This window comes from Gallus gallus, chromosome 6, assembly GCF_016699485.2.
Source record: "Gallus gallus isolate bGalGal1 chromosome 6, bGalGal1.mat.broiler.GRCg7b, whole genome shotgun sequence".
Lineage (NCBI taxonomy): Eukaryota > Metazoa > Chordata > Aves > Galliformes > Phasianidae > Gallus > Gallus gallus.
Window position 1 is genome coordinate 31,001,067 of NC_052537.1, and position 26,348 is coordinate 31,027,414.

The following is a 26,348-nucleotide window of genomic DNA, read 5'->3' on the forward strand; positions in this document are numbered from 1 at the left end:
TTACAGTAGAACAGGAAGTGGGTGGGGGAAAGGGATGAAAGGAAGAAACAGGCAGCTCATAGTCTTTCAGCTTCAGGATGAAAGCTTCACTCTAAAAAAGCCTGTTAATTTAATATTTCGTTAATGAGATATAGTGTCAGAGATGTGCAGTGAGGAACAGTCAGAGGTATTCTGTGAGTCCTGCTATGTTCATTACATGACAGCTTATAATTTTTATCCAAGAGGTCATCTTTTAATCTTTTAATGTGGTTTTGAAAGAAGTAGTATCCTGGTTGGGATGTTCAGAATCCTGTTCTTTAATGTTGTTGAACAGAACTAGCAAAGCAGCAGCAATGGATTTCCTATTCACTGGGGAGTGATATGCTCCCGCAGGAAATGTGAAAACTCGGCCACTCTGACTTGGTCATGTGCTATTTGGTCTTAGGGAGATGTGTAGCAGTGCTGTCTTTGGTCTTTCAATCTTTGTGTTTTGTAATCGTTCAGTGTTTTTGCAGACTAACAGAAGGGCCTTGTGCTTTTTCTTTATGCTCTTTGCTGTCTGGTCCCGTAGCATTTCAAGCATTAAAAAGTGACATCTATATGTTGTGTGTGCTGCAGATGTGAAAGAGCAGCTAAACTTTGTATTCAAACCATGGTATGTACAGAAAAGGAACTGAGAAACTATTATACTAGGCTGTTTCTCCAGACCATAAGTTAAAAAAAATACAGCACATTCTATTTTACTTCTAATTTGGTGCCTTTTTTTGTTGCACCATTAAGAGCAGTACTGCTGCAATTGTTAGCATGAATTTGTCAAGTATTTCAAGTCCCACCTCTTCCTATTAATGACATGGAAAAAACACTTCAGGTCTATCTAATCAAGTGGTCTCAAGCAGTGATATCCCACAGGCATCTGCGACAGGACTGCAAAAAACGGAAACCACAATTGTTAATGCTGATACAGCTTCAACTGCACTCCTGCCAGCTGAAGTGTGTGCTGACATGCCATTTTGTGGAAGCCTTATGTGCTAAGATTTCCAGGGGGCTCTCAAGTTCTAGGTATGCTTAGATCAAAGCAATACTGAATGCCTTTAATAAGCAGAGCCGCTTCAGTTTGATATTTTAACCTAACTGCATTTATTGCCTACAGAAAGTTCAACAAGCTCATTAGATTTGAGGAAAAAGAAAACACAACTGTTAGCTTCCTTTATTTGCAGAAGTAGCATATTGATATCCCCTACATGTTATTCCCCCAGGAACCAGGAGAGGGTGCTGTTAAATTTGGCTATTATTTCACTTTTCCACAGAGAACCAAGATCTATAAAACATTTTCTTTCTTCCTTCACCTTCCCAAATCCATTAGTGTTGGGTAATTTTTAACTCCTAAATGAAACTCATTTGTCAGTCCAATCAGCCAAGATATGAGGTGAAGCTGTACTGATGAAAAACGTATTTCACTTGTTTATAACAAAGCTCCTACTGCACCATGAGCAGAAGTCGCATAGCATTGCCGAGTACGTGTATGGCAACACCATAAAGATATGTGGATCCTTTGGATAGAAGATACCTCCCAGTCTGGCACAGCCACTACTAAAAGCAAAGGAACACTCTAGGCCCTTGGACGTGAACTGTGCTGGATTGGAAACAAGAGACCTCCTTGTGGGACAGGATAAAGAACACTATGACATAAGCCATTGTCCTGGTGTACTAGTGGGATGATATCTGGCATAATATGTTGAGTTTGTAAGGCTTGCTGCTCTGCTTTTAGGGTGGGGAAAAAAAATAGAAACAAAATTCAAATTTGAATCTGCTGTCCTCCTCTCTCTGTACCAGAGACCTAGCGCGTTCCTAACCCAGATGCAAATGCTACTCATTCGAGTCCATCTGGACCTTCAGTAAAATATAAGCAGGTTCTGAACCTTTGTCTAAAACTCTCCACATCCAACTCGAAAAACAAGCATAATGAAAGAAATGTAATAAAAACAAAGAAATGGGAGGTGAAGGTAAAGCATATTCTGCTGTTTTGGGGTCACATGTTTGAGCACATAGCAGAAAATCACTTAAACAAAACCCCCTGCATCATCCCATTTTTATCTTTCAGGAAAAAAGCATACTGTGAGGAAACATAAGCAACTGTGTTAACAGAGAATGAAAGCAGAAAATGGGATAACTACAGAACATTAACTGATCTTGGCTCAAACTGCTTTCAAAATAAAACAGCAATCAGCACACATATTTAGTAATATTTAGTAGAATATTTTAATTTTCAGCAGAGAAACACACATTAGGGTAGAGTTTTAGGCATGTGATCAGGTATGAAACTTCTCTTACTTGCTTTTTCTGCTTACATCTTCAGCGTAAATTCTATGAAAAGGAATAGACCTTTCCTGTCTTTGACCTCTAAATAAAGCAGTAATCAATACTCACAGCATGAGGTTCAACACAAAGTTTACAGTTATTACTGGAACACAGGATTTACTCATAGTGAAGCTTTTCTTTTGTTATATGTCTCCTTGAGAAAAATATATATATTTCACAAAGTTGGATCAGTGATTATATCATCAGAAGCCAATAACATTCTCCATGTACATACATGCTGCAATTACAGATATCTGCTTGCACTGTTTTTCTTCATTTGTTCTCTTAATGAGAAATATAGTCCATCTAATCAGTACAAATTTGATTTCTGCATCTTGCAAGTCTAGTTGCTTTTTCTTTAACTAAAACAAAAAAATACAATGGAACGTCACAAATCTTGTAAACACAGACAATAAGGCAACAAACTTTTCAGTGCTGAGGCAAAAGAGAAATACAAGAATTAAGAATTAAGAATTAATTAAGAATTTTGTGGATTTAGGTATATTATCTTCAAAACATCACAGGCATTGAAGTGCTGCTGAAAAAACTCACTCATATTTGCGTAGCTTTGGGCTGGTAGCAGAGTAGAGCACCTTTGTGTCTGCTCCCACGAGGCATTTGCTGTTACCAAACAAATAATACAGTACCTGAAAGGGAACATATTGCCAAGGAAAGAGTCATTTATGAACAGTTACAAACAGGTATGTTCTCTTAATGCCCTACCATTGCTTTAATTTATTATTATTATTTTAAAACTTGGTAGTCAAACACTTTTCTCTGTTAACTGTGCATTTTTAAAAATCAATATGATTAAAAATGAATCTACTGCACATCCCTCTGATGAATGTAGTAAGAATTCATTCTGCACTTTCCCCATGAAGGCCCCCACCCTACATTTTTCTACATCACAAAGACTTCTGCCATAATTACTGGGAAGAGACACATCTCAGCCCCTAAATGTGTTCAAGTGGCTCGCTCCCAAAGACTTAATTGTATCTGAAGTTCCATCCCTTGCAGTGGAAGGGGTTAAGAATTCACTGTGATAATAAATTTTCAGAAGAGGTGAGCCTGAGATTACAAATAGTTGGCAAGTCCAGAACTGGACAGTTGCAGTTCCTAGGCCGCACTAAAACAAAAGGATTCATGCACATAATTACTTCATTCCTATTCAGAAAAACTTTAAAATACAAATTAAGTATGAGGACAGACAACACTGAAAGTGCCTGAAGCAAGAGTATGACTTCACTTTTAAATCCTCTGGGAGCATAAAAGGTAATTTTTATGCAATGAGTGGATTTTCATCTTTGAATGTGCATCTGGGGGGAGTTCCATCATTTCCTTTTTAAAATTTAATTTCCTAAGAATGAACAGGCCATTTAGCTCTGAGAGAAGAATCAGAAGTCCCATTCCTGCTCTTAAATATGACACAAATGCACAGAAACCATTTTCTTTACACATAACCTTCAGGAATGGATCAGAGTTAAGCAAAGTCATAATCAAGTCCACTAAAAGAATCTGTATCATCAAAATCTACAGCCCAAACCTAGTTTTAAAAACACTGATAGTGACAGCAATGTATGACATACGTGATCTTCCTGGGGAAAAATAACACAAAGCTATATCAAAACCTAACTGCAATCTGACTAGCCAACACATAAACAGAAGATCAGGAACAGCAGTGCAAAAAATGAAAGAGTAAATAATGAAAGTGAAACAGAGATAGTCTACACACTGAAACTCATAAATAAAGCTTGTAGCTATTTCTGCTTTTCCATCTGTACCTGCAATTTAGTAACACTGGCAAGTTGACTTTTAGTAGAAAGATTTTAATAAAACCAAGTCAGACTTCGTTGGCTGGCCCTCTGAAGAATGACTCTTGCCACACACTGCAGGACTGAGGTGGCCTAGGAAAAAACACCTGCTTTCTAGTACTGGCACCTGATGCTGAAGTGACGGACAACTGAGCTGACATGCAGGACGTGCTGAACTGAGCATACCCTAAGGTGGGATTTCAACTGTCAAATTTCCCAGTGGCTGTTAGGAGTTCCTCAGGGATTCCTATTAAGATTTAAGAACTTTGAGAACCTATTTAAGAACTTTGGTTCCAAAGGTAGAATAGGTTCCATTCTGTGAAGAAGGTGATTGTCTACAGCAAAAACCTTGCGTAGAAATTTAAGAAAAACAGAAATGAAAATCACGACCAGGCAAATGTTTTGAATCATAAGTAAAGGCAAAGCAAACCATCTATCACCTTGAAAGAAAAAGTGACATTCTAAGAGAGGAGTAAGACCCGATTCTATTGATCCTAACCCTGAAAGGTGCTGTCCCTCAATTTTGGTTTCCTATGAATGATTCATCCACAAAATAACTAAAAACATACTCCTCAACAGCTGCTCCCAACAACATGGAAAGTTAAAAGCCAGGCAGAAATAAAAACCAGAAGGCAAGCATTTAAAAACAACAACAACAAAAACCTCATATGGATGACAAAACCTCCTATCTCCCATTTCTTTGCATCACGATGCCCCACAAAAAAAAAAAAATTGAAAGCTCAACTTATGAAATATTAAATGCAATTCATACTATGGAGGAATAGCTCAGCCTTTTAGCTAGGGAACAGTCTTTCGATAGGTGCTTGGTTACTTGCTGTCTTGCAAAAACAATTAGTCATTCAAGCAATTAAGAAGGTAAGTATCTCCTAAAAAGGTTTTGAACTTTGCAAGCCCTAAATGTAACTGCTATAAACCTAGACTGTTCCTGAGTGTAATTTAATTATTATATTGCCTCTCCTAATGAGATCCATTGTATCATGTGTTGTAAATTCTTGATGCTCTTTTAGCTGCAGTCTGAGCTTCTGACGAATTCTCCTCTTGCTCCTCAGACTTCTTATGGTTTAGGAATATGTCTGACTTTAAGAAGCGGCTGTAGCTGTCGTATTTCATGAGATTGAATATCTGGTAAGAGGAGACAAAAATACAAAAAACAACGATCTCATTAAAACTACATTTTAAATTAAAAGGACAGTATATGAATTTGCTGTCGTTCTGTTAGTAAAGCTAGTACTGTAATTACTAAAATCATGACGTTGACTGCACATAACAAACAAGACTGTAGGTTCCACACTCACTGCTTTGCAATAAAGCCTAGATTAGCTTAAGAATCAGATTTCAGTTTTCCTGACAGCCAGTGAAAACCTACCCAGACAAATGAAGCAGAGCTGAGGAAAGACAGGTACCTTTTATGTACTGTTCTAACTGCAATAGTCCATTATATATGCAGAGCACTGAGAGAATTGAAGACCTGCCCATCTTTCTACAGCCAGCATACATCCAGCCTGGAAGCACGGCCTGAAAACAGCTTTTTTCTTTCAGGGCCCAAGTTTAGGCCCACACATCTGTTTTCTCTTCTATTTGTACCTATTTCAGACAAAAAAGCTAGAACTCATTTGGAGTTTTCTAGAAAGAAAAAAAAAAAAAGACTTTGGAGATGAGGCTGGAGTTTGGTCAGCGTTAAAATTGGGGCTATATTTTGCTTGGTCTTAAAACAACAAGGAAGAAAAAAAGAAAGCCTCAGAACTATAACCAAGGCAACAGTAAAGTCCAAACTTCTGCTTATTATTTTACTGGAGAAGCCTCCCTGAGCCATTATTCATGACTCATTACATTTGATTGTCCCAAAGTAACCAAATTTCTAGGAGGAATTTCTGTATTCTGGCTTGCATGTTTGGATAATTCATGCGTGGATAACTGGAGCTTCGCCTTTACAGGCCTCATTCCTAGCTGGAAATACAACTGGGTAGTACAATTGTTTGCAAGGAAAAATAAATATCAAAGTACCTTTTTTATTTTTCCCCCCTTTTTTATTTTTCAAGCAAGGAGCTTGAACAGACACACAAAGACAAGCAAACAGAACTTTACTTTTCTTGTCAGTTCTGGAACATGCCCCATGCAAAATAAATGATGAAAAATCCTTTACTAACCATCACTTGTTTACCTATTTAAATAGGTAAGTTTACATTTCAACTGTGGGAGTCTTGAAGACTAAAAAAATAATCCCCAAACACCTTGATATTGGCCTAAATTAATAAAGATAAGCGAGGTCAGGTTACAATTCCAGGGCTGGCTAAATGCAATATATTTATCAAATCTGCTTACAGGAAAAAAAGTTGTGAGGAAGACACTGCCTGTTAAAACGTCCTAAGTCAGCAAGAGCACTGCAGGATCAAGATCTTCTCTGAATACCCCTAGAACTGGTAGGCCAAATACACAGAACAGATAAGATTTTATAACCACATGCAAAAGCTGAATTCTCTGCTTCCTTCCTTGCTCTTAACACCTCTGTAGAGCAGGCACACTTACCCTGCAAGTATTTTGACATCTACACATTCCTATGAACCACTTCAACACTCTTCAGCAGCAACAACTGCCTCCAAGCTGTACATTCAAGGCTACACTGCTGCAAACAGAAGCAGCCCCCATTTAAATCACTAAGTCTGCTGAAGCACTGAAGTGCTAGTTACCATCCATGTCAGAAACCAAACAAGCTCTGGATGAAAAGCCAGAGCTTCTAGACTCTGGTTTTTTATACTTCAAACACTGCCTGTAGTAGTTAACAAAGTTCTTTAGAGATCACGTTTTAAGTGTATGTATATATACATATATTTATACACACACACACACACACACACAGCATTCTTCATAACTTCACAGGAATCAAAAACAAGAATAATGTAACTCTTCCTGAACTATTATCTAACAGCAAAAAAACAGAAGCTTCACACGTTGGAAACCTGTAACAGCCCAAATGTTCTGCATTCTGGTTTTAAAATTTCCCACACGAGTGGGGCTCTTCTATCACTGGGCTAGCATGTTTTCAGTTCTGAGCTGACTAACCCCTGGCTGTTGACATGCACACTCATTTGTAAAGCTGGAAAACATTCTAACTCTGGTAGCCTGTCCAGCCACACTCATAATCATGTAATCACTTACCCTCATCTGCAGCGCTTAGACTTGCCAGAGTACTTTCTCTTTTCCCAAGTCAGAAGTTCTTCCATGAAAAATGTTGCTTTTTCATGTGGAAATTGAGTTGCAGACATTTCCACTGTTAGTGACTAGGAATCTGCCTGAAAAGCAGCAGAGCCCTTGATCCCCCCTCGCTTCTACCTTGGTCCTCCCTCTCAATCAGTCGATCACTTCTACTGATGGAGCCAGAACCCTGCTAACACGGTCAGTGCCCGATGTGAAATAAGTTGAAATCAGGGTACTGTTTCTCCACAAAAAGTAACATAAAGAGATAGACGGAACATACAGGTAGTCCTGAGGATGGTACAGTAATTAAAAATAGTACAGACTGCAAGTGCTGGAAAGCTGCAGATGAGAACAACTCACTTCATAACCTGCAATTTAAAGGGAGCTAACAACTAAGAAAATTTACCACCTGCAATACAACACTTAATTTCTACCAGACCTCCCAATTTCTGTAGGAAAATACAAAGCAGGTGCCAACTCCTCTTCTAAGCTTTGTGTGTTACAGAAGAGGAGGCTTTTCAGAAAATTTCATTATATTCACATCAATATAAATACCAAAACGAAGCAAAGAGAAGAATCTTGAGCTCTCAAGGAAACCAGTGGCAACTACAGAAACAAACATCAGCAGTGACTCAGCACGAGAGAATACACAGGAAAATGCAGGCACAAAGTTAGTCACTGGGTGAACTCTCAAGCTACCGGCAGAGGAACCCAGGAACAAACTTCATCCATTTTTCCAGGAAAGTCCTGAACTGAAATTCACATGGACGCACAGATCTCCTTGCCAAGTGGCCCTAGCAAGACCTGGGGTACCAGACACATGCTGTCTGTGTTAGGAACTCTACAGAGGAAGGGAATCAACTCCATGCCTACTAATTTTTGTTTCAACCTAGGAGCCAAATCGCTAATTCAATCCATGTCATTGGTAGCAGCAGTAGGCAGAATCCTAACTTTCCTATATCAGATTGTGCTTACAAGACAGAGTCCATTAAAAGCAGACAATAGCTAAGGCATATGCAAGTAGAAGAAATCTTTACCTGATCCTGCAGCTTCTGAAACATTAGAGGGTGAGGTGTCTCCAAAATTGTCTCATTCAGACGCGACTGCCCTTCAACATTGACTTGGGATGAAGCTTTATTTGACAGGAAAGTCATGTATATTTCTTTAGCTTTTTCTCGCATCTGCAAAAGGACACATTTAAAGAATTATAAACTGGAAATATTCACTGAATTTGTTAAACTTTTAATGGGCACTCCTCTAATGTACCTCTTGAAGTTCACACCTTAAAAACAAAACAGCCTGAGTTTAAAAGGAAACAAAACAAAAGTAGATACCTATCTGTACTGGAGAAAAACTATCTTTGCAGGCCAACTCCTGTCCTGACATTAGTGGAAGGTGGGTGTATTCAGCACTTAAATTAAACAGCATCTGTGATCTTGAAATCTGGCTAAAATAACGTAGATCAATGTAAAATTGCACATAATTACCAAGGAGGCCATCTTCATTACTTAAAAAACAATTTTTATTAGTAGATAATCGGGATGTGCAAAAACCTGGAGGGAAAAACAATACTGTGGAAACTTACTCTCACTGTAAGGCAAAACTAAGCAAATGAGTACATAATGCATGCTGCTTCTAGATAACCTTGTAATACAGCTTACATATATTGTCATAACTGTGTTTTTACCTCAGGGCAGCTCACATACAACACTGTGTACAAGATCAAAAGAAACACAACTGTTTTTTGGCCAACAGTAAAGAGAAGACTCCTAAGAGGCCCTGAAAGCTGATAAATACGGGTAGGTGTTACTTGCATAAAGCAGTCTGCCCTGATTTCAACAGTCTTCTCCTGCTAAATCAGTAACAATGATAACATTTTGACCATACCTACCATTATCCCTAAGGTTCAAAGCAATGTACAAGTTGCCAAAATCCTTTAAAATTAAATGCAAGCCCATCAGATAAGAGAAAGCCAGGAAGAATACTGCCAAATAAGCCTTGCTGCAGCATTCTGAGTTCTGCATGCTGAAAGCAAGGCCTGTTGAACAGCAGGTGCAGAAAGATAATTAGCAGTAGGTACCTGTCAGTAATCCCCATTACATTTTACATGCAACTGTCTCTGGACCAGCACAAACTAAAGGACTATCTTTGGCAGGAAGTGAGCTTGAAGAAGGAAGCACTTAAACCCTTGCCCATGAACAAGTTGTGGAATTTCTTTTATGTTTTACAGCTGAGAATCAACATTTGGTGATAATTAGAAGAAAAGCAACATGTGTTTCACAATTTGTAATGCCTAGAGTTAACTCTCTCTCTGCTGAAAGGGACACATCTTCCAGAAGGACTCCTTCTTAAAACAGATTATTCATCTGGTGAATAAATTGTTTTATCTCAGGTCTCTAGGTCACAATTAAGTGCTTTATAAAAGTCCTTGATCTTTTCAGTTTCACAGATCAGGAGACACTGAGTACACCAGGTCTGTTCTAAATGAGCAATTAGTCAGTCAGAAGTGTGGCCTCTTTAACCTCAGCTAGGTGGGCACCATGGAGAAAAAGTAAAAGAAGGCCCAAAGGGAAACGTGAGAGAAAAGAGAAGTACTGTGAGGAAGTTCAAGAACATTGGCAGGAACAAGGAGACTGCGCGGGAGGTTGGTGAAACGGGGTGGATTTCTGGATTTTGTGAGGAAGAATGACAAAGAAAGGAAGTGAAAGCACTGTGGTGGAGGGGGGTGACGTCACTGGAGAGGCGCAGGAGAGCTGACATTACAGTACTGCAGAAATATGGTAATGTACAACTGACCCCTACAGGTTCTGCTTCATGTGGAACAACTGTTAAGCTACATTTATGTTCCAGGAGTAAAGCATCAGTTTAATAAAACTAGAAAAGTAAATGAAGTTACAGTTATAAACCTACTGGCAGCTTTACATTCCCCAGATGACACTCAGGGAAAGCCAGGTTCAAGCAGAGGAGAATGTTACCAGTTCAGTGGGTGGAATTCTTTGATCTGCATTAGCCTGAAATTAATGCCTTAGCACAGGGGACTCTACTCTGAATTCTAAACACTTGGGCTGTGAACCTTCCTCACAGGTGGCTATTAAAGGACTTCTGACAGTTCTCACAACTGTGTGCTTGCCCCAGCATCCATGCCAGGACTTTGGAAAACAAAGTACTGTCTACAGAAATCCCCTTCACTATTCAAATGGATTTACTTCCCACTTGGTTATTTCCCACTTCCTTTCATAAGGTCAAATTCAGCTCTCAAGCACATGCGGTTCCCAAATGAGGTGGATGGAAGTCCCAGAGCTCATCAGAACAGACTCCAGCCATTAGCAGCTGGGTAGTATGACCTAGTCCTGTATAACTGCTGCCACATTCCACACAAGTGGTAGCAGAAGGAACTGCTGAATATGTATGGAATCGTAGAAACATTTAGGTTGGAAAAGACCTTCAACATCATAGAGTCCAACATTCATATTTGTTCTGATGGCCTCCACAAAACTTCCTGATGTATTTAGGTAAATTTCTGCAATATTTGAAAAGATTCTTTGCTGTATGAAGTGTAATTCTTCAAGCCCAGTTGCAAGGGAAGAAATATTTAAACCTTGGAAAGTAGTGCAATGGACATGCCTTTTATTTTGTTAAGTCACAAGTGCAACAAGCACGTGACTAACCCAAATAAAATATTTAAACATCATTCACTTATTGCCACCACTCCTGTTTCAGTAATTAAACGTGTCCTAAAATGAGGACCATATTGGTGGCAGCAGAGCTGCTATTTACAAGTAAACTTGGCGTAACTCCTTCCCAATCTTCACTAAATTTACATTTCCATTTTAACTTCAATTTTAAAGGAACCACAAAGAAAATAACTTTTTTTTCCTTCCCCCTGAACTACAGAGATATTTCCTGAGCTGAGAGGAACAGTTTGTGCTTCCACATTACAAGAACACAGGCTCAATTCAGTCCACCCAAAGACTTGCCTAGGCAAGTACTCTACTTGCCTGACTGCAGATACTGAAAATCTCCCAAATCCTGAAATATGCATGCATTTTGTATTAGCTCACCAAAATGGGAAAACAAAGATGGAATGGTATGGTCTGACCTCCACTCCCACCTTCTTCTGTGTTCCTATCACTAGTCTAGAGCCAATACAACAGTCAAGAGCCAAGCTGCTCCTTGCCAGCACTCCCTCTGGTTCCCTGTCGAGCAATCCTGGCTGCACAACGGCTCACATTCAAGAGGAATGGAGCAGAAAAGATCTGCATAATATCTTACAAAATCTGTCTCTGTAACTTTGCTATAAGTCAGCTTTCTAGGCAGAGCCCGCATGGCTGTGGTTAGAGTAGCGAGTTCAATGAATTTAATCAGGCTTGAGGAAAGGCCTGGCCTATTTTCTTTGAATGGCAGCAATGTAGCGCTGCATTCTGCAGCCAATAGACAGCATGACTGGACTGAGCCTGCACCTACCTGCAGGGACCAGGATGGACAGGAGGGAGGGCCAGCACACTCACACTCACTGAGCCCAGCACCTCACTGGGACAGCAGCCGGTGCAAAACCAAACTGCATAGAAGGGACGGTGAGAGCACAAGGCACAACAGATAATTAATGCACTGATCTTCGTGCAAGTTTCAGCTGACCAAGAAAAAAAACCATGTTCATGTCAAGTAATGAAGAGTTTATTTTATACTTCAAAAACAGAACTGATTTAACCCAGGTTAAACTGAAATCTGCTTCATCTGACCAAAACCTGAGCTTATGTGAGCTAGCTTCTGCGGTAAACCACTTCTAATGAGAAGCAGGTTATAAAATAAGTGAGTTGTTTTTAGAATACTTAGCGCTCATTAGATAGATAGAAAGCAATTTCTGCAAGAGTCACTTTCCGAAGACATATTCAAGCTTAATGCTATCATAAAACACGGAAGGATTCATACTTTTAGTGCTTTACAATGTCATAAATTAAACATCTTTATATTTTCAAACATGATGCAGTGTTACTGAATTAAATTTGAATTGTTGCTATTCCAAAGTAACAACAAAACGTTCAGTTCTCCTAACAGGAAACTTGACAACTTCAGCATTTTGTTTCGATTTGAAATGAAACCAATTTTGTTTCCAAACAATTCCAGCAGGATAACTTCAGTGCCATTCCTTCCAATACATTTATCTGCACTCATAAGAAGCACGTTAAGCAACCTCCATTTCTGCTACGGAACCCTTGTTGATGAGTAGAACTTATTTAGGAAGCATACCTGTTTTTTTCCCTGTGTTTTCTTAAATTCTTCACATGCTAACCAGAACAAAACATTTTCTTCGCTGAATTCTTTCTTTAAGAACTCCTAGGGAAAAGAAAAGTCAACAGATGTTAGGACCCAATTTCTCCATTGTTTTTCTCTCTTCCTGTTACAGCTATTCAAACAAGATGCTGCCCATGGCTGGTTTTATCATGGCACGAGTTTCCATAACACAGGGTAACAAAACCACTGCATAGTGCATCAAATAGTGCTACACAAATAATATATTCAGCTCTTTAAAAGCACATTCCAGGAGACCGATGAGCTCCACTTAAGAGCTCTGTCTCAGAGCTTATCAGTAACTCACAAGAAGGCCTCCTCGGTCTCCCTTAAATAGCATAAATAGTTTTATAGTTATTACTTAAAAGGAAATCCAAAAATGTATACATTCATTAGCAGGTGAGTACACTGATCTATTCTAATGAGAGCAACAGCTCACTTGAGATTCCTGTTTTGTCTGTTTCTGATTTACTAAGGAGTAAAATCTCTGCAAACAACAGAGTTTCCAAATATGAAAACCAGTGGCAGTAAATTTACTTAAGTAACTAAAGCAGAAGATGTATTTGCAGTGTCTAAACAGTGTTTAAACAAAGCACATCCCCCAAAAGCGCAGCATATTTTAAAATTAGAGGGAAAAAGTACATGAAATTTATGTATAAAAAGCAGTGATTGAAATATTTATAACTCCGAGACTTTCAGTTTTCCCTTTCAGAGTTAGAAAATAGAGATTAAGTAATGTGAAAAACTAAATGGTACTGAGAAATTTTTATAAGAATTCTAAATCACGCAGTAATTACAGTGCTTTGTAATTCTAGTTTACATTGCTTTTCAAACCAGTCTGAGAGGAAATAATTTTATCCCAGGCTTTTTATCAGTGCTCGGTCCAGCAAAGCCATACTTGACCGCTAGTCCTTATTCACACAGCTAATCCCTCTGACTTTGGCAAAAAGGCCATATTAAGCCTCAAGCCTGCATTCCAAGCTGCACGAGCCCCTGTCTGTAGCAAAATTAAAGAGATTTTTTTTATCCAGTACAGCTGCTGCAGCACAAAACAAGAGCTACACAGAGCTCTCAGGCTCAGTGACAGTTTGTAACTGCTTAAGTAAGGGCAATACATGGGAATACAGAGTGTGGGATCGGTCCTCAGAAATTAATAATGCTTGGCAAGAGAGATCAATTGCTTGAGGATCATAGTTTACCTAACAGTAATTTGTTAATCTGTGCAACAGCTGACTGATCCAATTAGAAAGATGCAACCAAACATCTATATGCCTTACAAGAGCAAACAGTTCATCACATCAGCAGCTCAGCACATAGCACAGCTGTAACTCTGCCGCCTCTGCTCAGGGTATGTAATTAGAAGGCTGCAAGCTGTGTACCTATAGTACTGGCACAACTGCACCGTTTACACTGAGGCTCATTCATCTTTAAATCCTAATGTTAGTTTATATAAATATTCATAGGTAATATAGCAACCCTAAATCGTTTAACTCCTTCTGGATCTTCAAGGAGGTTCTCCAGTGATGTAGCCCATTCTGAGGTTCCTTTCAAGCTCTGGCGGCTGCTGCTTGGGTGACCCTCGCTGTCGTTTATCTCTGGAAAAATTGAGAAAAGCACCATCTTTGTTAGAGGTGATTAATACCACAGGCATTTCTTCCCCGTTCCCCTGTGCGCCTTTGGATTACAGCTGCTCTCTTTAAAGAAAACACCATAAAACTGAAAATAAACACATGCACATATTCGAATTCTTCTTTGCATCTGAAGAGGTAAAAACGTCTTGCAGCCAGATAATTCACGAGCTCATCAGCAGGCACTGCCATTCCTTTATAGGAGTTCAAGCACCTTTTGCACGCAGAACACAATGACCGCAGCCGGGGTAGCAAAAGGATGGCGTGCCTTTGTTCTACAGTCAGTGACATTGGCCCTATAATCAAATCCTGGTCAGCCACACACATTACATTTATTTTTACGAAAAGAATCACTACAAGGGAATGGGAAGAAACAAAATGAGAAAGAAATGCCATACTTTATTGAGCAGAACAAGTCTAACATGTTACCTTACTCTAACAGGAGGAAAGACAGCTGACAGAAGAGCTTCACTCCAGCTGAGTCAACCTGCATGTGGACACGCAGTAGTTGGGTGGGCGTTTTGTTTGCTTCTTTCCTTTCAAGTCCTCTGAAATCCTGTTTTTGTAAGGTGAGCTGGGCTGAGCCCAGAACTTCTCTGCCAGCCAGGCATCACCCAGCCAGGGCAGACAGCATGCATTTCTGCATATTTCTATCCAGGGGGTAGAAAGTACATCACATTCAAGGCTGGTGATGGCAAAAAATTGTTTGCTGGCTACGCATCAGAAGACCTATTGCTTGGGAAGACTCCAGGAATTTTACTGCTGATCTGAAAAACTCTAAAATACACACAAAGAGCTTGGCCTTCTTTCCTCTTACACTCACAGTGCCTGTTGAAGGCAGCAGAAGCGCAGGCCACGAGCAATCAGGCACTATTTAGGGTCCCTACACACTGAACAGATGCATAAAGCTCCTACAGTAATCAGTACGGTACCATTTGTTTTCATAACCCCTTTATTTCTCCCTACCGGTTTACTGGAAATAAAGATCTTAGTAACTTCTGCTTATGTTCTCTTAAAAACCCTTCCTCCACCCTGAAACGAAACCTCATCAAGTATCTCCAAGAGCTATCTATGCAGAGCTATACTATCAGATGCCCTTTTCAGCTGGTAGCTACGCTTAAAACCCTACAAAATACTGGCAGTGCAGCAAAGTCGTACTGAGACCTGGAGAATCTCTTCCGAACTGTTTTCAATGAACGAAAATCCCCCATTTCCACTTGGCAGGATTCCATACAAGAGAAATTACAAAGCTGCAAAAGAGGCAATCTTTCTGAAGCCACAGAGCCTGCGTCCCTGCCCCTAACACTGAGAAATCTACACTCAAACCCCAAGTCAGTACAGATGATGCAAAAGAAGTGAACGCATCTAAAACAACTGAGCACGCGGGCACTGCAAGATAAATGTTTCATGTGCAGATGCTGTCTCTTCTTTGTCAGTCACAGTCTCCCTCTGTGATATGGTTACAACACCGATCAGGAATTTCTTACGTGACTGCAAGTCTCCATGCCTGCATAGAAAGGTTCAGGACACAAGCCACAGAGGTTTATCCTGCGGGTAAGAGCTGAGCCAGATCCGCTACTGAAGCAGCAAGTACCTACAGCCCCACATAGGAAAAGCAGCTGCCCACCCACCCAGAGCCCACTGGCTAAAGCCTGGAGGTCAGACCCTGAGGGTCATCTCTAAACCACCACAGCAGGCTTAGGACACGACGCAACAGCACAGTGAATTACCTGCTCCTCAGTTTCACCCTCCCTCATGCAAAAGGATGTGGTTCTCGATTATCACTTGCAAAATTCATTTTAGGAATGTGACTCAAAGTATCTGTGCATCAATTGTAAAACCTGTGATGTCTCAGTGGGAACAGTGAGGCACATTGAGCAGAGCACAGCTGGCTCTTGTTACAATCACTCTCACATGCAACCAGAATGGTGGCACCGTGCACAGGTGCTCATGGCCTGAAGAACCAGGCTGTTCCTTCATTAAATATGTAATTTAGCATGGAATGTGCAGGAGTGAGGTTTTATTTCTAGAGTTCCTTTTCCAGCCAATATTTAGGCAGCTTTTAATGATGACTAACCCATTGGAAAAACATTTATTCCAATGAGCCAATGCAATGCAGGGAAGCATGCCATGAGAACCTAAAAACATTTTCTGGTCAGGAGGCTGGAACAAGTGCTTTCATGCACCCAGGACGCCGCTGGCCTGCTTTCCTCTGGCTGCTCTCCCTCTTTTCTCATCTGACCAAGGCAACTCTCTATTTCCCTCCTACCACCTCCCGCTCCAAGCCTATACAGCACAACCCAACCCCACTCACATTCCATCATCTTTCCCCCAAACCTGCGATCTTTTCCGTTTCTCCTACCACCTCCTCCAGCTTTAGCAGAGAAAATTTAGGTTCTGAAAGGGAGGACCTCCTCGTAGCACCCCTTCCACCGAGCTCTGTTCTACAGGATGTTGTTTCTCAGTCTGCCTCCTCACCTAACGAGCTCTGTACAATCCCAGAGCCCTGCTGTGCTGCTCATGGGCTGCAAGCCCTTTGCTCATTCCCTGTCTCAGGCATCAACGCAGGCAGATCCTCTCTACAGCACTGTGCAGCCGCAGGGACATGAGGCCATCTACCCATCCCCAACACCACCACAGGGCAGGCCACCAGAGGCCACTGGTGCAAGCAGCCTGAGCGCCCCCCTTAGGCTGAGCACCACTAAAAACAGCAACAACCCTTCCCCTTCAGCATAACCCTAAGCAGGCTGCACATGGCACGTGACAGGAGGAAACACCTTGAGATATTATAAACATATTAAAAGTGCTGGAGGCTTTATTACACCCCATCAAATGAAGTTCTGAATACAGAAGCATAGCGCAATTAGGATCATTACTTCCCGCTCCGCATATGAGTTCCATTTAGCAAATTTAATGCGTAATCTCTATATTTTTTTAAGACTTTAGAGGATGGGAAAAAGGCTTTCCCCACAGTAATTCCCACGTTCATAAGATTTTACTAAATTACCTTAAAAATGATACCTCCTCTGAAGGACAGCTTTTATACAGATAACTTTCTCCTGCTAACATCACCTGCTGATAATGTGACGTCATACACACGTGGAATAATGAGCTCGGTACCAATGTTGAATAACCCAATGGCACACGTTAGCATGGTCACTTAGGTGAGGGAGGCTGGCACTGCTGTTACTGAGAAGTGGAAGATCGTTTTGCCCACCAAAAAGGGTATTACAAAACGGCAGTTCTTCCACTTACATTCTGTAATGCACAGAACACACGTCATAAATAAATACGCTAACTGCATTCCCTGTTCCCTAAAGCCATAGGAGAACACTCACTATCTGTTAAACAGATGAGAAACTAAGAAGCAGAGAGAGCCAGCCAACCACACGCCGAAGAACACAGCTCAGCCTCTGCCGAAGCAAACTTTCCACTGAGCATTCTGCTGTGCACAACAGCCAGCTGCTGCACCGACACACCAAATGATAAAGTGCTTATCTTAACCGCACCATTATTTTCGAGAAGAAGCCCATGCTAAGCTAGCAAGCGGGCAGTTAGCTGGACAGCTACGTCAGGGAAGAATCTGACAGTTTTTCCCCATCACACAACAATATTGCCACATTAAGCAGTGGATAAAGGCTCTTTGTAAGGGGCAGATGTAACGCCAAGCGCAGCGCCAGTAACGCTGCAACTGGCAGCTGAAACAGCATCAAAAATGGCCAACAGCTGCATCCATCAAACGCAGACAGGAAAATGCACAACTCACGACCAGAACTCACAGCTCTGGCCCTGGCATTCAACAACGAAACACGCTGAAACCCAAACTGCTAGAGATACAGAGACACAGACTGAGCTGGGGCACTGCCCTGCACAAGGACCGTGTGCTGTGACAGCTCCCACACAGCGTGCAGCACACACCTACCTGCTGCAATGGGCTCTGTGACAGGGCTGTGGGCACACCGCACGACAAAAGCACCACACCATATCACAGCACGTTATACAGCACCAAGAGGTCGCTTCTCGATGTCTGACAGCCTTCTAGAACTCCTGTACGCACCACACGTGCTTCTCCCTTTTCACCTGGATGCTTCACAACGCTGTGAACTTCGTTATTAATTAAAACCTCTCACGTCTTCTCCTGCGGTCACCACAGTCCTACCAGCTACAGCCGTCAGTCTGGAATTAATAATCCCAGGTTATGAAACATAGGAAAGCCCGCGGCCAGACGCCCGCTGACGGCGAGCTGCTCCCTGAGCCGGCGCCGGACGGGTCCTACACAGCACCACAGCACGGCACGGCACGGCCCAACGTCCTCTTTCGGCCGCTGGTTTCCACTTTTAACTATAAGGAAGGAAGCGAAGGGGCCGTTCTGCTTTTGGAGCATCTCTGGGAGCGCCCGCCAGACGCGTCCTTCGGAACCCCACCAGGCCACACAAACGCCGCGTTTGGCTTTTCTTAGAAAGACCGCGGCTCCTGCCTGCACGCAGCGCAGCGCGGCGACGTTCCCCGGCGGGATCCTCAGTTCGCGGCTTTCACCCCCTCCGCTCGGCGGCTCACAGCCCGCCTTCCCCTCACGGACTCGCGGCGCTCTACAGGCGGAGCATCCGAGCCCTCCCGCCCGCGCTGTCTCAGCGGTCCCGCTTCGGGCTCGCATAGCGCCCGCGATCCCCGCCCGAGACGCCGCGGTGAGGGCGGCTCCGACCCGCTCAGCCCGCGCCTCGCGGGGCCGCCCGCTCCCTCACAGCGCCCACCGGCGGGAAGCGCTCCGGCCCCGCCCGCCCGCGCTTTCCGCCTCGCACAGCTCGAGCGGGGCGGCCCGCGGGGCCCCGGGGCGCTCTCCCCGCTTACCTGACGGCGGGCGCTTCCTGCTGAGGCGGCTCACGGCGCGGTTGAACATCTCTCGGGGCGGCCGCGCGGCCCCGCGCTGTCCGGAGCTGGAGGGGGCGGCCGCGCCTGCCCCGCCCCAACCACCGCCTCCTGACGGGCGCCGCGCGCCGCCTCCCGCCCGCGCCGGAGGAGCCCGGGGGCGGCCGTGAGGGGCCCGGCGGTGAGCGGCCCGGCAGCCCGAGGGGGGAGCGCCGAGCGGCGGTGCTGCCCGTTTAGCCGCCTGCCGCTATGGAGCCTTTGCCGAGCGGGTGTGAGAAACGCGACGCCCTGCCCTAAGCGGGTCACCTGTATGAATGAGAGCGGTTTCTCACCACAAGCACTTCAGTTCCACCTGGGCCTAGCCCTCGCTCTACGCGCACGGCGACCCAGACGCGCTCCCCTCACAGAAACGCAGGGGTACCGCCCGCTGCCCCGCGGCCTGGGAAGCGGCCACGGCAGAGCACCCAGCACGGCCGGGCTGTGCCTGCGCTGCCGAGGGCAGCAGCAGCGCTCAGCCATTGCCATTAGTGCAAGTAGGACGGGTATGGACGGGTATTTCCAGGCCCACGCCACCAGGCTTTGTGACATGAGGGAATTTTTTTCCTTCCAGGTGAATTTGGACAAGAGATTCAGGCATCGCTCGTTCTGCAACTCCTGTACACAGCCACGTGCAGCTCTGACTGCCTTAATTCACAGCATGCAGTGCCTACACGTCAATTTGTATGTTCTGAAGTTCAGACTGCACACAACACTGCTAGAAGCTTCTCCTTAGTTTCACAGGGTAAAGCCAATACAACCCACAGGTCCGTCTGACAGCCCCAGGCCATCAAACACACAGCAGCCCCATACGCCTACAGAAGATACCGTCTACAGGCTTCAAAGTCATCACACATATACCTGAGGAAGCGTGAACCACAAGAACTGACAGACTGAAAATACATTTAAGTCAATGAAACCATACCATTTGATTATATTTTATGCTCAGCTTTTATTTCTGCTTTCAACACTACGCAGTGTTCAAATAGGAAATTTCGGTTTAAAGTGAACATAAAAGCTCTCCCGAACAGCTTTTGTTTCCTCCTCCCCCGCTTCATTCTCTACACACGTTACTTGTCAGCATATCGAGCAACAACAAACCTTGCACTGCTCATTATCCTAAATGAGGACAGGTTTAAAAATTTGGATAAAACTCAGCAAATTCCCCACTGACAATGGTAGGAGCAGGCTAGGAAAAAGGAAAGCAAAGAAAAGGAGAGCGTGCAAGAGACCTAAGAAGGCAGAAACACATCTGAAAAATTATTTCAGGCAAGGAGACTGAAGATTCTCTTTCCTTGTATCCTGAAGAGTAATCAGCAGCCTTAAATTGTAAAAGCTGCTTCTGAAAATAAATGGAAGCAGTTACACTTAACTGCTTCCATTACAAAAGTCTATTCTGGAACATAATGAACGTTACGAACTACGAATAACATCACAGAAAATGTGCAAAACGTTCAGCTTATTCCAATGCCAAATTTCAGTTGACAGACTCAAAATTAATCAACTACAAGTAGAACAGACTATGAGAAACCCAACTCATTGCTTAAGGCCCTGATTTCATTTACACCAACGCAATTAGACTGACTGCAGCAGAGGAGTACTTCTGATTTACACCACTATAGAACTAGGCCCCAAACTTCACTTGGAACATTTAAATGAGAGGACTTCCAGGTGGGAAAATGCCCGTGCTACACACAAATTACAACCTGATTTTAGATTTTCAAAGGAAATCTCCATTTGTTGAATACAGATCAGACATTTTGCCCAAATCTTTTCACACGAAATTAAACAGAAAGTAACGCTAGCATAAATTCTAGAGATTAGTCAATCTAGCCTAATACGACGTGACTTCATACATAACAGCAGAAAGTTAAGAGTAAATGCCACAGTGAAATCTGGCCAGAACACACTGGACACTGTAATCAAGAATCCATGTATCATGTCAGACTGTTTAGATGTATCATAGGCTCAAGACACAGACCCAGGTTTCAGACTTCGCAAGCACTTATCTCAGCGTTCATGATGGATTGGCAAACACTGCTTTAAAGTTTTTTCTTCCAAATAAGCCAATGGTGAAATGCACAGAGAGTATCTGAACTGAGATGGTTTGTTTTAAATGTAAATATTTTAGCTTCTTGTTTTCTTACTTTAAACACAAAGAAATCAGTGTCAGGCTAAATGCTAGAATACAACAGTGTGGCTAAACCTACTCCTTTCGGGGAAAGCACTGTGATTTCATACTGTTAGGATCACATATTCTTTCATTTCAAAACCAAGAATCACTTTTTACTAAGAATAACATGAACCCAGTAAGCCTTTTTCAGTTTCACACCAAGTTCTGTATATCTTCATTAAATGCATTTGCCATCAGGAGCTCGACAAATTTCAGAGTGAAGGAGCAGACAGTGAAGCATGTTTTTAATGCTTTGGTAAGACACATGCAGTGAAAACCCTTCTTGGTTTTGTGCGAGGAACGCAGCATAGGACAGGTCTGAAGAGAGCTCTGGTGGAAAATGTTTCAGATATGCCCAAATGAATCAGGAGCAAAAAGGGGAATTTGTGCAGCATCCCTTATCTTGACCTTGGAAAAAGCCCTGATTCACTGCTCCATTTGTTATGCTCTGTAGAGTAAGGAGGGTTACAGAATCGGCTTTTATTCCCCATCTTGTGGAACACTGCTCAGTCCCTGCAGCTCTCACAGCACTATGCACGTCAAAGCACACACTGCAAAAACCCAGCAGCAACATGGAAGATGGAGAAAGCGATTTCTGGCTAAGTAATGCCAGCAGTGCTTATCCCTTGTATACGTTACACCTGGACCTCTTCATAAATCACAGAAGAACAGCAGCAAGCATTTCAAAGCTTGCCATTTAAGTAGGTGATTTTTAACAAGTTTTATGTTCTTTGCATCTGACAGTGGAAAAGCAAAACATTCCATTAGTGTGCTGTGCATCTGCTTGACAAGAACCTTACCGATAAACCGATTCTACTTCTTGAATTTCTTCACTTTGTTTTTCTGTTAAAGTACAGGAAAAAGAATTAAGGGGACCAAATTTTATTTTCCTTTCAATTGAAAAGCTGTGAAATATTTCTCATCTCCAGCGTACATCCATGGCTTCCAAACAGCTCTCAGAAAATAAAGCAGCATCACGCATTAAAACACAAAATGAAGAAAAAACAGTTCTTTGTGATCAATCTTACGGTAATGAAGTACCTGACGTGGCAAAACAACATTCATATATTCAACGAGAAATGAACAGAGAAATTAGCATCGCAACTTAAAACCATTCCGAGGCCATCTGTATTATATCTGATTAGGGCTGACAGTGGGGAGGGATAAAAACATTGGAGATTTTGTGAATTTTATCCAGCCTAGTTCAAACCTGAAGGTTGAAGAAAAAAAAAAGAGAATTAACACGTTTTTAAAATCACTCTGTAAATATCAGAACAATTATAGGAACGCGAAATAGAGGGGAACCACAATCATCTTTCATAGAGCAGCGTAAGAACGATAAAAATGATACCTGCAGTCAGTGTGTTTCTGCTAAGAACCAGGTGCCAGCGCAACACCGACGCCTCGCACGTGTACGGTGAACACAACTCTGTTGACTGGAAGCATATATAATTAAAAACACAGCAAAGCAGACTGGGTACGGAAATGAGACACACAGCTTTAACAGTAACTGAATCACAACTCACAATTTAAGCATCCATTTGTATTTTCTAAAATTAATAATTATGAAATGTGTTCCTACGGCTTCTATAGACTAAGATTTATTCATTCTTCTGCACTTTTAATAAGATACCATCTTGCTTTCCTTACAGAATTAATTACAGCAATACCTTCCATGCAAGATTTTACGGCAGAGGAATTCTACTGAAACATCCATTTTCTACACAGTTTCTGCCCGTCTCTTGTTGCTGGGATCTTGTAAAATGGACTTAAGAAAACAGCACTGCTCACCTTGCCAAAATTCCACGTATACATCTTGATGGTCGGGATCTCTTCTGTTTCTTAAAAGGCCATAAAACAAGAAGATGCTGAACACAATACTCTGAAGTAGTTGATTTAAGTACAGCACAGCAGTCTTAAATCTTAACAACGCAGTAACCAGTCATACACAAGCTGATCCTCTGACCTCAGGTACTGACTGTATCAGAACATATTAGCAAGATATATGAACTCCTCCTACACTTCTGGAACAAGGTCTTGTTATGAGCATATTACAGATTTACAGTAACTTGCTGGCTGATGAGAATGTCCCTGGGAAGGAATTTGAGTGGTTTCCTGGAACTTCCTATTGTTATTCCATGGAATACATAAATCCCTGTAGCAGGCAATGTTAATCTAGGAACAATAAGCTAGAAATCACTTTAAAAAAAGCCAGTCTGAAGTTTGATAATTAGTTATAAACATGAGACATTTCTCCTACAAAATTATGCCATACATTCATGAATGAAAAAAGTGCATATGTGAAATAAGATAGCAGGACAATGGTGGATGCTCAGACCCCTCTGAATATTCACATATGCACAGGTCAGGTTTATACCCTACAGAACACAAGCTTTGCACTTAAAGCCAACAGTCATGCTCTAATGTTCACAGCAGGACTGCACAACAGCGATCCCTTATGGTAGCTGTGGCACACAGAAGTTGCAAGAGGCCAATTCTTTCTTTGAGACCTTAAACACGTAGCATCCTTGTGCTTCCAGGTTCAAGTAAAACTCAAATAGAAAAGGTTCTGAAGAGGCATACTGCAAACCTGAAAGGTCATTTTAATAACTGAATAGTGTTCTCCCCACCCTGTCAGAACCCAAATTCAAACTGGAAGACTTGAATGAAGCAATAAGTTGTGTCAATTGCTCTTTCTCATCATGCTCAATGACCCATCATTTAAGGAAGGAACTCATTTCTGGAATGAAAGATTTCCTTCACTGAATGGGCCAAAGAAACTGCAAAAAGCATTTATCATGGAACAGTACCTCAGCAACAACTGCCTGTTTATTAGGGTCAAAGAGCTACTCAAATAGAAGATGGCAGCTTCTCATTATAAACCATGATATTTAAATTGCAAGTTGGCTCTCCTAAGTCACCTTACATCTCAGAAATGTAAGCATTATTCAGTGTTTCACCTGGTAGAGCTTGTGATTCTTAATTCCTACCCATCCCTGCTCCAGAAATGAGAGACTTTTAAAGAATAAGAAGACAATGAACGCGCACAGCAGTGTCGATTTCAAACTATTTTAACTGTACAAACAAAAAGGTCAACGGAGGCAAACAACAAAACACCAAGCTATGAGACCAAGATTAAGCAAATGTCAATGAAAACAGCAGCTTAACCCAGTCTGCTCTTCGGGGTCCTCTCTGCTGAGTTCACTTAGGTATTCTAGTTTGGCTCTTTAACATGTACCTCAGGAAATGAAAATAAGGAGAATGGCTAAATTACATATTTCCTATTTCTGTAATTTTAAAGCACATCATTTTAAGCAAGGCCATAAAGCAAATTTGTGTCTGAAAGCTTACAACCCCTCCCATACTGCTGTGCTATCTGCAGAAGCCTGTCATGATTTTGTGTTTGACAACAGGACTTGCCACTGTTGCTGCTGTATCATGTACAACGCTCATCTGGCACGTGCATCGTCTCATTTCACTACTTCTCCCCCCTCAGAAGACAAGTTTCCACTTTCCTTTGTTCCCTTCCCTTTCAGCAGCTGGAAAAGACACCTGCCAAGTTGCTGGAATCAGTGGGCATCTGGGTTTGTGCAAAGGAAAATGACTGGCACTGCGAGCAGAAACAACACCCCACGTCAGGTGAAGAACTCTGAGCAGAACCTTTTTGTGTGCCTGATGTCTCCTGGAGAGTTTCTCTAGGAGAAACACAGGAAATTAAAATGAGGCACTTTAAGATGAGGGGCTAAAGCGTAAAGAGCCTTTGGTCCTCCAAAAGCCCACTGACCTCTTTCTTTCAAAGAGCTGCAATAATTCAAATGTTATTGCTCATCAACATGAAATAGGCAGAGTACATTGAATTCCTTGACACAACTCCATTAAGTGTTTTTCTTCTAAATAAAACAAGACTGCAACTTTGGCATCTTACTGACAGCCTGTACGTTAAGAAGCAAGGTAGAGCACTGTTTCTTCTTACAGCATATCAGGAACACTTCAATAACCAAAACTGTTCAGACCAGGTTTAATTAAAGCATGAGTGGTTGCATATTTAAGCAAAAATAACTCATTCAAATAAACATTAGTAATGTCAACTTCCTGAAACATTACTCTTTAAATACTGGTGAGCAGAGCATGCCATTCATATACGCAACCTAGATCTGTACATATCCCCAGAAAGATGACAAATAGCATTCACTCATCATCATGAAGTGCTACTTTTCAAAGAAAAACGTCCAGTAAACATTTCTGCATTTTCTTTGACTGGAAACAATGGTACAACGGGGGGAAAACAATATTTCTATGTGACAAATACCAAAAAACACAAACATTTTTAATTCCTTTTTGCTTTAGAAAATACCAACTGGAATCTCAAGTTACTTGCAATCAGACATGACAAAGACCTTCCCAGCAGCTACTGCCGCACAGTTTAAGAACAGAAATGCTATTACACAGTGAACCCCCTAAGCCTGCCAATGTTTAGCAGGCATCATATAAGATCAGAATAGAATGTTCACTCAGCTTCAAAAGAACACCTTCCTGCTGTTAAAATAGTAATCCAGAATAACTTCAAGTACCCCACGCTATCCATATATATGAAGGTGCAAGTTGGAACAAGGTAGTTCTTTCAACTCTCCCTTTCTTTTTTTTTTTTTAAATCACACTGAATAAAAGACTGCCTATGTTTTTCAATAGATGAACAGTGCAACAAAATCTTTTATTGCTGACCAGGAAAAAAGTTCCATGTGATTAAAACACAGACTTGTGCCCTTGTTCAAAAACAGTCAGATATCAGACACTAATTATGTCCATACGATTTAAGTCTGCTTCCTTGTGTACAAACACAAGAAAACAAATCACTGATTTTCTTCAAAATTCAGCCTCGTTCACTGTGAGTTTTTGGTGAGCAAAATGACAGAAGTGGTTCTGATATAGTGAACAGCAGTCTTATGAGGTTAACTGAAGGAAGAATATACCCAAAGCTTTAAGAAACATACA

The 26,348-nt window shown here is 41.9% G+C and overlaps 1 protein-coding gene and 1 long non-coding RNA gene across 3 annotated transcripts; one reads left to right on the forward strand and one right to left on the reverse strand.

Annotated features, from left to right (window-relative positions):
- Nucleotides 1-2,214: 2,214 nt before the first annotated feature.
- On the reverse strand, nt 2,215-19,240 carry RGS10 (regulator of G-protein signaling 10). 2 transcript variants are annotated; one of them, XM_040702899.2, is made up of 5 exons: nt 19,130-19,240; nt 14,130-14,248; nt 12,612-12,698; nt 8,402-8,545; nt 2,215-2,984 (listed from the first exon to the last, which is right to left on the reverse strand). In XM_040702899.2, exons 1-5 carry the CDS (start codon nt 19,176-19,178, stop codon nt 2,886-2,888), a joined length of 498 nt encoding a protein of 165 aa, XP_040558833.1. In that variant the 5' UTR covers nt 19,179-19,240; the 3' UTR covers nt 2,215-2,885. The 2 variants fall into 2 exon arrangements, with proteins under 2 accessions (XP_040558833.1, XP_015144396.1); XM_015288910.4 differs by having other exon boundaries at nt 2,215-5,291.
- LOC101749495 lies at nt 19,227-20,107 on the forward strand. Its single transcript, XR_212550.5, has 2 exons — nt 19,227-19,680; nt 19,758-20,107. It is a non-coding gene; the product is annotated as an uncharacterized LOC101749495 (long non-coding RNA).
- The last annotated feature ends 6,241 nt before the right edge of the window (nt 20,108-26,348 follow it).

What these genes read in the sequence shown, in the direction of transcription:
- RGS10 (XM_015288910.4), bottom strand. Translation starts at nt 19,178, where the DNA reads ATGTTCAACCGCGCCGTGAGCCGCCTCAGCAGGAAGCGCCCGCCGTCA. An exon ending in CAGGAAGCGCCCGCCGTCAG is followed by an intron (nt 14,249 to 19,129) that starts GTAAGCGGGGAG and finishes CAATTTTTCCAG; the next exon opens with AGATAAACGACAGCGAGGGT. An exon ending in AAACACAGGGAAAAAAACAG is followed by an intron (nt 8,546 to 12,611) that starts GTATGCTTCCTA and finishes GTCCTTTTGCAG; the next exon opens with ATGCGAGAAAAAGCTAAAGA.